This window comes from Coturnix japonica, chromosome 35 (genome assembly GCF_054131305.1).
Source record: "Coturnix japonica strain WE chromosome 35, WE-NBRP24, whole genome shotgun sequence".
Classification (NCBI taxonomy): Eukaryota; Metazoa; Chordata; class Aves; order Galliformes; family Phasianidae; genus Coturnix; species Coturnix japonica.
This window is the reverse complement of record NC_140697.1, coordinates 3,547,535-3,560,566: the sequence shown is the minus strand read 5'-3', so window position 1 is coordinate 3,560,566 and position 13,032 is coordinate 3,547,535. Positions and strand designations below refer to the sequence as shown.

Sequence of the window (13,032 nt, the reverse complement as noted above, 5' to 3'; positions counted from 1 at the left end):
ATTGCTCCTGTAACTCTTCTTGTGTTAAGTAAAATGATGATAAAAAGCAATGGAATGCTTTGGCAGGACACCAAAACCATCCTCCTTCCTTGATATCTGCTGCAATGGAACCTTCCACTGGAAGAAAGCCCCTGATAACTTGTCACCCCAGAGAGGTGAGCTTTAGAAGCAGGATTGCTTCACAATAGAATGAACTGGAGCTCCTTAGCATCTCTTACATCCAGGAGGGTTGTGACCAGACCCACCTATCACCTTCAGGCGCGCGCTTTCTGACACCTTGTCTGACTTCACTGTCACTGGGCCAGCATCTTCAGGCTTAACCTTACTCATTGTCAGTGTGCAGCAACTGCCAACGTTCTTGATGTCATTGTAATTGTTGGTGTAAAGGAGGTTGCCATTCAGGAACCATCCCACGTCCTCGTCATCATGGGACAGCTCGCAGGAGAAGACAGCAGAGCTCTCTTCTTCAGTTTCCACATCATGCAGGTGCTTCGTCACTTCTACATTGCGAGCTGTGGGGAAACAAGGTGAACTGTTACAAAAATAAGAACCTTAAGAAGAGAAATCTGAGGTGAAATAGGACATGGAAGAGGCCACCCTCCATGCTCATACCTTCAGCTGTCAGCGTGGCCTAAGTCTCTGCAATTTCTGCCTTGCACTTGTACACACCAGCATCATCGGGCTTCAGCTTCAGAATCTTGAGCTCTGCTGAATGCTTATCCCTCTTGATCTTGTACTTCTCAGAGGGCTCGATGGGTGTGTGGCCCTTGAACCATTTCACAACCTTGGGAGAAGGCCTGAAGTCACAGGACAGGATGACAGAATGACGTTCCAAAGCTGTCTTGTCCTCCAACTTCCTGGTGATTTGTAAATGGTAATCTGAAAAGCAGGGGTGGAAGAGAAGAAAGGATGAGGACAATTGGAAGAAGAGGAAAGTCTCTTGCATCTATTCCATTCCAATTAATTCCATGTTCACAATTGTTCTTTGAACCACTCTAAAGATAAAACAAACGATTGCCTATAGGGAATGCCATTGACTACATTTCTATAAAGTAATACTGTATATTATCTACTAAATGCAAGGTCCAGCTCTTGTTCTGTGCTTATTAAATTGCTCCCAGTTGAGGCTTTTTTTCAAATAAGAGTGAGTTGAAAATATAACAAGTACTTTAGGATGTGAATGGAGACTCTTACGCTGGGGACAACAGCAGATAAGAAGCCTGGAAGTTTCCTTCAGATGAAATCAATGACAAACTGCATCAAATTTAGGTGCTACCAAACTTAAACTTGTCTAGTTCAGAAATACAATTAATTCCACCTGATTTGACTTCTTTGGTATAGCCAAGGACAAAACCTCAGCTCTGTAGGTCTGAATAGTAAGCACATCACAACTATTCAAACAGATCTTTTACTGAGATGCAGCTGTCTTATTTAGTGTCCAACGACTTTTAAAAGGAAATGGAGCAGACCCTCCAGAAAACACACAATATTTCAAAGACTCCAGTGAAGGAAGACTGTACGGTAATTAATTCTTCATCTTCATGATGTAAATCAAGCCAGGATATCTTACCTCTGATGAGCAGATTGGCTGTGGATTTGGATTTGCCAATTGAGAACTGAATGGTGCCTGTCATATCAGTGGTGGTTTTCGGTAAGGTCAGCCGGTGGATGGTGCCTTCTTGCTGCATAATCAAGTTTCTGCCAGCCTGTAAGATTTCTTCACGCAGATACCACTTGGGAGGTTTCATAGAAGGAATGGATATCTCGCATTCAAATTTGGCTTCTTCAGGCTCAGTCACATCCTCATCACACAGCTCCTTTACTAGATTAATGGATTGCTCTTTAAGAAGGATGGAACAAGAGAAAGCAGAGATTTAGAAGGAATGTAAAAAACCCATACATTATCACCCTACTTACTCATGTCAGCATTACTGCACATGAACACTACACCTATCAGCTCAAAATGCCTTAAAACTTCATTAAAAATGTAGTAGAAAGAAAGGAAAGTTGTTAAGAAGTCAGACAATAAGACTGACAACCTGAAGAGAGCCCAGATCTTCTGATTCCCAGTCCAACATCCAAATCAAATCATGACCTTCCCATCTCGATATCAAACTCCTCGCATTACGAAATGGAATAGAGGATCAGTGAAACACAGACATTGATAATTACTTTGGTTAAATACAGCAACGTAGCTCTGAACAACAAGTTTTCTCCTAGTAAAGGTCTCTGTAGCTCAAATGTAATGACTCTACTTAGGAGAAATTCATTTTCCAGGATGTTCTTGCCCTTATAATTGTAACAGTGGCAAAGCTGGGGACTGAACTCTTGAGTACTGTGCTAACTCAAATGTCTCCCTTTTCTTTATCACCCTTAACATCATATATATACCTAACATTGTATATATTAAAAAAAAAACACAACCTGTGCTCATTTCAAACATACAGAGAAGATGAAGAAAAATTCAAGCTATGTTTTTATCCCTCAACGTTCAAACACAAATCTGAAGTCTAAAGGTAGAAAATCAACTTCCTAAGAAAATCGCCTGTTTTACTTAGCAAAGTAAATCCCAAAAGACAAGCTGGATATTTTGTGGGCACAAAGGTAGGTAGGTTGGAGCTTTTATTTCTGTGAAAGGTCATGGTGGTGTTTAACTTCCTTGACATTAAAGCAAAGGATGTTAGCTGGTTTATAACATAAGATAATTTAAGCAAAATCGTCATCAGAAGCATAATTACCTTTCACTGTAAGATGGGCACGAGATTCTGCCTTTTCTGCTACAGATTTTATTTCTGCGGCATCCTTGACTTGGACACGTGTGTAAGTCAGCGAGTAGGTCTTTCCTGAAGCAGAGAACCACAGAGTCACTAAGGCTGGAAAAGACCACTAAGGTCATCTAGTCCAACCGCCAACTCATCCCTACCAAACTGTGCTCTTAAGAGCAAACCCACAACTACACTTGGCTTCCTTGAGCAAACAGCTCTGAGGCACATGGCCAGGCTGAGCATCATCCATCTGGTTTCACAGCATCACTGCCTGTTCTCTCATGTCAATGAAACCAGCCATTCCCCCACATCCACATCCCACCAAAGCTGCTTAGTGTTCCCAAAGCAAATGCTCACCAGTTGTTTCCAACTTGAAGGTCATCTTCTGGCCAGCAGCCTCGCAGATGTATTCCCCATCATCTTTCTTCTCCAGCTGCTCCACAACCAGACGCCGTGTTTTGCCCACAGATTCCATTCTGAACTTTCTGGAGGAGGCAAGCAGTCTTCCATCCTTGGATCATTTTACTTAGATTGGATCCTGTGCTACTTCACAGCTGAGGGAGGCACTTGCTGCCAGGGCAGCACTCAGCTCTTTCTGCACCTTCTCCTGGTTTATAAACACAGGTTTTGGCTCTGAGGGAAGAAAAGAAAAAGTATTGACTGAGGGACTGAAATGAGACCATCTTGCAGGTTTGTATGTACAGCTTGGAACAGGTTTAGGTTACCACTTGTGCCCAAACTAATAGCCTTCACTAGAGAATATCAGCTCTTCTGTAGAAACAAAGTGTCAAATCTAGGCAAGAAAGAACCTAGGAACTGAAGGAACCAAGAGGGTCCTTGAACACCAGTCCCATGGTTGCAAGTCACTATGCAAACATATTGAACCCAAAAGAACATCTGTCCTGCAGGCAACCAAAACCTGAGTTCCTTTTACTTCAGACCCACTGTGAAACATCAAAACACATAAACGTGTGATAGTCAAACCACTGGCTGCCTTTTCATGACCCAGAACAGTACTCCTGGCTTCCTGAACAGACTCCTCATGGCATCTACCATTGCCACAACTGTGACTGTCAAAGACACAAAGGAAATATGCTCACCAATGTAGTCCTTTGTTCTTTGTGTGTGATTTGCAGATATCTATTTTACTTTGAGCTCTGGGAATAGTCAGCTCTACCAGGTCTCTTACTGTGAGTAGCAGACTCACCTATCCAGATGCAGCCTCCAACATAAAGGCATAGGAAAAAGGCAGTGTACTACTAGGAGAAGTTCCTGCTTCTCCTGCCATGAAAGGCTGCACGTACAACATGCACTCCAGCCTCACTGCACATACTTATCTTAGTCAAATGTTTCGGTGAACAAGAATTACAGTTTGGGATCTCAGGCACAGGAGAGATTTGAATAATATCTTGAATATTGCTTCCATTGTACATATATCAGTAATTATTATTCTACAGACAGACTAAAACAGGTCTTTGTGCCATACTAAAACCAAATACTTTCTACAAACCCAGGCAATCAAGTCTAGGGAAAAAACCTCAGCACAGACTACTGCAACTGGATCACTGTATAATAGAAACTAGATTTTACTTTACTGTTCTCTGCTGTATTTCAGACAACACCTGTCTCACCTGTGACATGAATCTTGAAGGTGAGTTTCTGGCCAGCAGCCTCGCAGCTGTACTCCCCTGCATCTTTCTTCTCCACCTGGCTCACCACCAGCCGACGCTGTTTGCCCTCTGACTCAGCCTTGAACTTCTTGCTCCAGGTGATCAGTTTCCCCTCCTTGTACCACTTCACCTCCATCTTCTCCTGGGCCACCTCGCAGCTCAGCGTGGCGTTTACTGTTGGTGCAGCCTTCATCTCCTTTTGTATCTTGTCCTTCTCTGTAAACACGTCTTCTTTCTCTGCAGGGACATCACAAGAGTCACACAGTTTTGCTGTAGTCTGCTGCAGAGCTTATTCCAGTTGCCCGTTTTCATTATACTTGCACTTCACAGGGAGCATCGTGATGCCTCACTAAGACAGGAAAATACTTTCCCCTCTATTTTGCCTTGGGAAATGATAGACATATCATTTCATGTCATATCATATCACATCATATATCATATCATATCATATCATATCACATCATATCACAAAGCTAAACATTTTGCAGTCTGATAGCAGATTTGGACATGAGATTTAGAATACCTGCATGCACTGCTGAACCTCCTATCTTATCTTTTTTTCTTCTGATGTCTCTCTACATTTCCAGTAAATCAGAAGGGAACGGCCATCTAGAACAGGTTGCCCAAGGAGACTGTGGATGCTCCATCCCTGCAGGCATTCAAGGCCAGGCTGGATGTGGTTCTGGGCAGCCTGGGCTGCTGGTTGACAACCCTGCACATAGAAAGAAGGGGGTTGGAACTGGATGAGCACTGTGGGCCTTTGCAACCCAGGCCATTTATGAGTCTGATTATTGGCATTTTCCACCTAATTGTGTCACTCAAATTTTGTAACCAGATCTCTTCAAACACCTCCCCTTTTCTCACTCCTTGCATGCCTGGTGTGCTCTTGCACTGTAACCCTGCAGACACCAGCTGACTACAAGAGCTACACAAGTTACCCTCCTTGCCTATGGTTTGTTGCAGTAATTCATTCCTGGATGGAAAAGCACATGTAGAAAAGTGTTGCTATGAGACTAGATGACAGAGAAAGTCCTAGAGCCAAAATGTTTTGCACCAGAGAGGCTGTCAGTTGATCCTCCAAATGCAAGACACACCAAATGAAGCGTTCCTTTATCTCTGGGATTCCAAGCATTTTCTCACCTCTGACTTTCACTTGGAATGTTGCTTTGTCATCTTTTGTTTCACAGCTGTAGCTCCCTTGGTCTTTCAGGGTCACATTTTTGACCATGAGGTTGCGGTGCGTCCCCTGGGAGATGATGGTTGTCCTCTGGTCCTGCTTCACCTCTGTTTGATCTTTCTTCCATACAACAGCTCCGCTTGCAGCTGACACCTCACACACCAGCTCCAGGTCTTCAGAAGGACTGACTGATATTTCTGGAGTCATTTTGGGCTTGTTGACAACATTAATGGCTTCATCTGAAGAAAAAAAGAGAAAGTGGTTTACATCCTGACTCAGGCTTATTCAGCACAGCATGAAGATACAGTTAGAACTGATTGTAATGTCTCTGCTCATTACATTTGGGTGATCGAGTTTCACCTCTGGAGATACTCACATACAAACGTGTGCTTGATTCTCCTGTGTAAGGAAAGAGTAAGTTCTATGCAGACAGTTCTTATTTCTTTTAATCAATTCTGTATTCTGCACACGTTCTTCTGAAGCTAAAATGAAGGCAGATAAGTAACGTGTTTTCAATGCATGAACAAACCTATTCAACACCTTGTCTCTAAGCTAACAAGCAGCGTTTGATAAGCACATCAGTATTTCATGCCCTTCATTCCATCCAGACAGAACCTGCCTGAGGAGCAAGCTGATGGCTGTCAGCTACAGGCAGACCAAGCTTAGTATTGCATTTCTTACAGCAACAACTGTTGCTTTCAGTCACTGGATATACCAAGGCCAATTGCTATGCCAGGCACATTTATGGCATCAGTGAACAAATAATGTATTAAAAATTGTAATAGACAGGAGCCATCTATTCTTTTAAAACTAGGTGACCAAAGAAGAACAGCCCCTCTAGAGTCAAGCTGTTAAGAACTAATAGCATCAATCAGTATCACATAGATAGATTACTTCCCTGCCCTAAGACCATCTTGTGACCATTTGTTGCTCCTAATTAAGCCCTCTTGATGGCTTTTTTGTCTGAGCCATGTGACATTTTGTGATAGGAGTTACTGCTAGTGTTCCCTTCACCCTACACCAAAGTAGGAGGTATCCATTCTCAGGGAATCATGCAGGCTTCCTCTGGATTTGATGCTCAGAGACAGCCCCAGAACTTTTTAAATCTTAGCTTAACTCTCATCCAATAATGTTCATCAAACAGTGCAACTTGTCCTTTGGGGATGCCTTTGTTCTGCATCCACCAGTTCCAACGGTGTCTTCTTGGCTTGTTTTAGATCAGTTTTTCAACAGATAAAGAAAGGGGCTTTGAATTACAAAGTGAAATTGCAGAATGCATGATTCTCAACCAAACAGAACGGGAGGTGGGATGCAGGGTGAATACCTGAGCCAACACCACCTGCAAGCAACCCTTCAATATCTTAGGAATCTCTAGCCATCCCAAATCCAGTGTTGTGCTTGATCTATCATCTCTGCTGAGTTTTTAGCCTGCTGATGGTGAGCATCATGGTGGTGATGGGTGAGCAGTTGGACTAGAGGGTATTAATCAACCTTAAGGATCCTGTGATCAGAGGAACGTGAATGTGCTGTTAAAGGTCACAAGCGCTGCACTACAGCATGAGCATACACAGCAAAAGGCTTTCAGTACAGCTTCAGTTCATAAATGAGGACTGGGTTATGGAAAAGAGGTTCAAGATAGAAACCAGAAACCAGATCTTAACGCCAGGTTCTGTGAATGCAGCCAGTTGAATTTCACAGATATTGACTTTCAATGACAATTTCTTGTGTTATTTTATCCTCCAGCTCCACCCTGAACAGGAACATGTCAGTGACAAGCATTACTCCTCCAGGCTTGACCTGACAGTGCTTTACTTGCACTATGAGCTAATGGCTGTGCTCACAGCACCTCAGGGAGACACCTCAGAGATCACAACGTCCTTCGGGTACAGCAGGAGACACTGAACTCTCCAAATGTGGAGTTTAATTTGTCAAAAGAGGAGACTGGATTCCCATGCTAAGAACTTAGGACCATTTCAGTCATAGGTTTAAAGATGATGTAAGTGCTGAGGCAATTCATGAACTAGAAGAATGAAGCCCAGATGTCAGGGCTCAAGTCGTGACTCCAGTTGTCTCTTTGTTTATGAAGTCTGCCAGTGCTGAAACAAAATATGGGCACACAAAATATGTACGATGGTAAAGAACTGCAGGGACATTGCTGACCATGAGGCATTCATTTATCATAAGGCCAAACATACACATTTAATCCTAGTTCTAATTGCTAGATTCTAATTCAGAAGCTGGCAAATTGGCAGCTTTTATAAACCACGTACCAGATTACCTTATCTCCACAAGTTGAAAGACATACACTGTACAGGGGACAGAGCCAAAGGAAGAAGCCCAGGGCTTAAAGAAAATGTCTAAACTCGGAAAACTGCGGAAAGAATTGGAACAAGCAAACTAGAAGGAAATAAATGGAGGGTGTTCTATTACTGCATTGTAACCCCCTGGAAAACAAATCGAGCCTAAAAGATGGAGACAACACTTAGGACTGAAAAGAAAAACAGAATTCCTTTATGGAAGTTAATTGGAGCGCAAAAGTTAGATGATGAAACTGGCCTCTATTAACACACAGTGGAATAATTGTAGTCACCTCACCACTGCTGGATGTGAGCCCAGCCACACAAAAGCAGCTGCTGGTTTTCACTGCAGATACTGCAGTAAGGAGGAACAGCCTCCGGACTGGACCAGCTGAGCGTGGCCCTACCAGGATTTGCTCCAAAAGTCTTATTACCAGTAGTGCTTCCTGCTGAAATACATAGGGGTCCTCCTTTGATTCCAACCCCAACCCACCCCACCATGCTCCCTGATAACATCCATCAGGGCCACATCTCCACAGTTCCTGAACACCTCCAGGTGAACACCACCACCTCCCTGGGTAGCCTGTGCCAGTTAATTCTGAGGGCAGACCTGCCAGTATGAAATATTATGCTAACGTGACAAAGAGGGAGAAGAAAAGCAAAATTAAGACTAGCTGACAAGCCTTGGCAGGAAGTTCTGCTCTCCATAAGTTTAGTCCCGTTATTCAATTCTGTTTGGAGCTGTCTCCATGCCTCTCTGGAGTTTGTTCATTGAGAAGAAGCAATTAAGTAAGCTCTCCAATGCCAAAGTGCATACACTACTCTAGGGCTTTGTTGTTTCTCCATGGATCAACAAGGGTGACAAGCCAGAAGAATATGATGAAGAGCCTCATGCATACTCAGTGTAAAAAAGAACAAGGCAATTGTTGCTGGGAAGAAGGTGCATTTGCATTTGTGTCTTCTGCAGAGGGTACTGCAGAAATGGAAAGTATTCCACTGGAGCAAACAAAGGGCTCTCATTTATTGCAATCAAGGCCCAGCGTGTGGATCTCAGAGATCAGACCTAAACCCTGCAGCAAAACAGAGACCTGCGTGGGAAAGTTCAGTTTCTCCCTACATCTGTGTAAGAAAAAGCCCATCATGGAATGACAGCTAAGTAAACATCCCTGTGACTCATCACAGGTCTCTTCTACATGTCAGTGCTGAGCAATTCAAGATATTTAATTTGGTCTTCTTGCCAGATTTACTAAGTAAAAATCAACCAAACATCTCCTTCTACTGATTAAGAATGCTCTAAACATGCTTCTGCAGAGGTTTCCACCCAGTGACAAACAGCTCCTCCCATCACGAATGTTTATTTGTTATATTTGGTCATGCAACGCTGATTGATATTATTGGAATGATTGCTCCCCTACTTCTAAACTATTCCAGTGCAATCAGAAAGGCTGTCTGAACCTGGAGCTGAAAGTACTGCTCTATGGTGATGCAGTGGTAAACCTGCTGACTAAATGCACTGGCCAATAGCTGTGAACTGCAGACATTCATCAGCTGGCATGAAGCAATCTGGTTCAGATACCACGCAGCTGGGTAGATTGGCTTACCCTACACTCTGTGCTATCATGTTTAGGTCATTACCAGGACTCACATCAGTCCATGGGATGCAATTTCAGGTATTTGGTACAGTCAGTGAATGCCTGCAGCCCCAGTTCTAATCAGCAGATCACAGCAACTATGCCTTGACTGGAAGAGGAAAGGAGAAGGATCAAAGCAAATACCTCTCACTTTCATCTTGGTGCTGACATCAACATTTTTGGCAACAAATTTCACTTCTGCTCCATCATCGTTCTTGGTGACGTTCTTTATCATTAGGCTGTGAGTAGTTTGGGTTCTCTTGATGATCCAGGTCTCGCTTTCCTGTAAGACTTTACCATTGATGTACCTAGTGCCGCAACACGTTGTTGTAAGGTCAATAGTAAACATGGCATTCCTTCCAGGTACAGCTTCACCAGTTGTTAGTGGGGATTTCACAGCCAGGACTGGTTCTGAGGAAGAACAACGTTTGTCTTAATGCTCTTTAGATGCAAGTCTGGGATCTCATTTAGAGATGGAAGATTAAATCATAGGTACATTTCTACTTCACCCTTTGCATGAGTGCTGGAAGAAGCACTACTATGCTTCAAATCTGTTACAGAAAGTTCTGCCTCTTGCACATGTGAGATATCAAAAGATAATAATATTCATGTCTCTGTCACAGAAACATAACTTGTATCACTTTAGTGGTAGCTGGAGGTTGATAGGAGATAGGAGAACTAGGAATAAGGGAAAGCTTTTGGTGTGTTAATGCACTACTATCCTTCAAGTCAAAGAAAACAACTTTAGGGAACCAACACAGCTGCTCAGCTCACACTGACCCATTTCCATTGGGGCTTTTGTGCTTACCAAGGTGCACGCTCCCTGGGAATTCCAGAGACGGGCTCTGTCCATGCGCATTGACTGCAGACACTCGGAACTGATCATCAGCCTCTTCAGAAAGATGGCTCACCATGAACTCTGGGACGGGGACATGAGACTCGTGGCACCTCACCCAGGTGAAGCCAGTTAGTTTCTTGCGTTCCACAATGTAGCCATCGATTGGAATGGGGGTTGCATCTTCGGAGGGGACCATGCCAGCGTCACTGAGGTTTCTGTTTTATTTTTCACCACGGGGTCAGCTGGGGGCTGGGTGGGAGGTTTTCTGGGAGCTGAACAGAAAGAAATACAGAAATAATAGCATAAGGTCATGTAAGCTGGAAAAGACCTTCAAGATCAGCAGACTCAACTTTCAGCATGACCTACTGAGTCCCACCATTAACTACTGTGGTACCTGAGGACATACATGACAAGCTTATTCCTGCAGGTATTTGCATAGTGAATATATTCACCCTCTGGTTGCTTTGGAACATTTTAGAGGTTAAATTCCCATCAGACTTTTTCACTGTGTGCAGCCACTGATACAGGCAGGAGGCTGGGAATTACCTGATGGGCTCTAGTTACAGACTACTGACACAGTAAAGGATTGATTTCATTTCATTTTGGCCATCAGAAGGTATGGTGTCTGCTTTATGTCACCCAATTATAATTTAAGACTCCAATTATAATCATATGGAGAACAGCGCATTTAGGAGAACTCATCTCATCTTAATAAACCTGAATGAAATCACAGAATCATAGGATCACGGGAGGGCTTGGGTTGGAAGAAACCTTCAAGATCATCCAGTTCTAAACACCCTGCCATGGGCTGGCTGCCCACTAACCAGCTCAGGCTGCCCATCACCCATCCAACCTCGCCTTCAACACCAAGGACAGGCATCCACAGCTTCTCTGGGCAGCCTGAAATGGAAGCAATGAGCCACACGTTGAAGACACTGAAATATTCATTACTGTAGAGAGAGCCAAATACTCCATACATATTGCCTGCCTGGTCAGTGGTATTAAAATGCCAACAACAGACTCATCCAGCTCATTGAAAATGGTGTGAACATGGCGTACAGGATTCTTCCAGCAGCTAGTTAGATCTGCAAAGAGTAAAAACTGGAAATCTCAATGCGATACAATTTTCCCTCATAATATAAATAGAAACGTAACTGTTTTGGGGTGCACTGTTACCAGCCTGTCAGTTGCTGTTGGTCAGTGCTAGATGCCAAAGGTCCCACTAACATAGCATGAATCCGAAAGCTAGACGCTGGAATCAGGTCTCCTGACCTTACCATCAGAAACGGAGATGTCATATTTTGCTCAGAGGTGCCTGCTTGTAGGAGGGACAGCTTCCGAGCTTTTTCTGCTCCAGGAACCAGCTCCAGCTTCAGGATTTAAACAGCAGTCAGAAATTAAACTGAGCTTTGTCACCTCCATCAAACAGAAGGAGTGGTTGGGTGGTACAGCTTTCCAAATAACTTAGAAACTGTCACAACAATCAGATGCCTACCTTTTCTTTTTGAACTTGTTAATACATAGAGCTTAATAGCATCAGAATGCCCCAAGCACTTCAGATAACATGACAGCTATAAACCCTTCTTTAAGGATTCCTTAGAGTAACTGTAATTCAGTGGTGCTGGTGGGAGAAGGGAAGTCGTGATCTTCCCAGATGGTGAATAGAGTTGATGTTCACATGCAGACTGGTGCTGCAGCACAGCCAGAAACCACTCATTTGGGAAACACAGCACCAAGAAAATAACAGGAATAGCTTCATAAAATCAGGCAGCTTCACCCAAATTTCCGTCTGATCATCACAGTGGCCCTCCTTTGGACCCACCCCAACAGCTCCACATCCTTCCCAGGCCTGGACACAGTGCTGCAAATAGGGCCTCACAAGAGCTGAGCAGGAGGGGACAATCACCTCCCTCTCCTGCTGGCCACCCCTTTTTCAGTGCAGCCCAGAACACACATGGATCTATCTTTTTCATATGTATATTCCCATAGATGTACATATATATACCACACCTACACACCCACAATCTGCTACAACTTCATATTCCTCCCCACAGTCCCCGACAGCCCCCAGTAGCCCCATATCACCCTAAGGCCCCCACAACCCTCTATCTCTCCATACACCACCCCTTAAAGCCCCATACCTGCCCATATCCTCCAATAGCTCCCCACAACCCCTACACACCCTCACAGCCCCCTAGAGCCCCTAGTCCTCCTATGGCCCACCACAGCCCCATATCCCCCCTACAGTCCCCCTCAGCTCCTTTTACAGCCCCTGCACAGCTCTATAGAACAGTCTGATAGAACTACCTCTAGTAGAAGCAATCTCCACACAGAGATCCTTTCCCAGTGGCACTCAGCCCTTCAGTGGGGTCTAAGAGAGCTGCAGCCAGACTCAAACACAACTGCTCACACAGCTCAGCTGCCTTCACCTGTGCTCCTGACGCTGACACATTGCAGCCCCACATCCCCCTCTGCCCCCCCACAGCCCCACACCCCCCTCTGCCCCCCCCACAACGGCCACTCCCGCCCACTGCGGCTCAGCCAATCGGAGCCGGCGGAGCTGCCGCTGCCCAATGGGAGGCCGGGGAAGGCCGGCGCTGGGACGGGGAGAGTAGAGAAGAGACAGAGGCAGCACTGAGGTGGGATGGGCTGAT

At 44.4% G+C, this 13,032-nt stretch overlaps 1 protein-coding gene across 1 annotated transcript; it reads right to left on the bottom strand.

Moving 5' to 3' along the window:
* Nucleotides 1-972: 972 nt before the first annotated feature.
* Nucleotides 973-4,747, bottom strand: LOC146755210 (myosin-binding protein C, fast-type-like). Its single transcript, XM_085526276.1, has 4 exons — nt 4,738-4,747; nt 2,739-2,873; nt 1,571-1,840; nt 973-995 (listed from the first exon to the last, which is right to left on the bottom strand). The coding sequence occupies exons 1-4, from the start codon at nt 4,745-4,747 to the stop codon at nt 973-975; spliced, it is 438 nt and encodes a 145-aa protein (XP_085382402.1).
* Nucleotides 4,748-13,032: the final 8,285 nt, after the last annotated feature.

What these genes read in the sequence shown, in the direction of transcription:
- LOC146755210 (XM_085526276.1), bottom strand. An exon ending in TGCCCATCTTACAGTGAAAG is followed by an intron (nt 1,841 to 2,738) that starts GTAATTATGCTT and finishes TCCTTCTTAAAG; the next exon opens with AGCAATCCATTAATCTAGTA. An exon ending in AGCCAATCTGCTCATCAGAG is followed by an intron (nt 996 to 1,570) that starts GTAAGATATCCT and finishes TTTTATCTTTAG; the next exon opens with AGTGGTTCAAAGAACAATTG.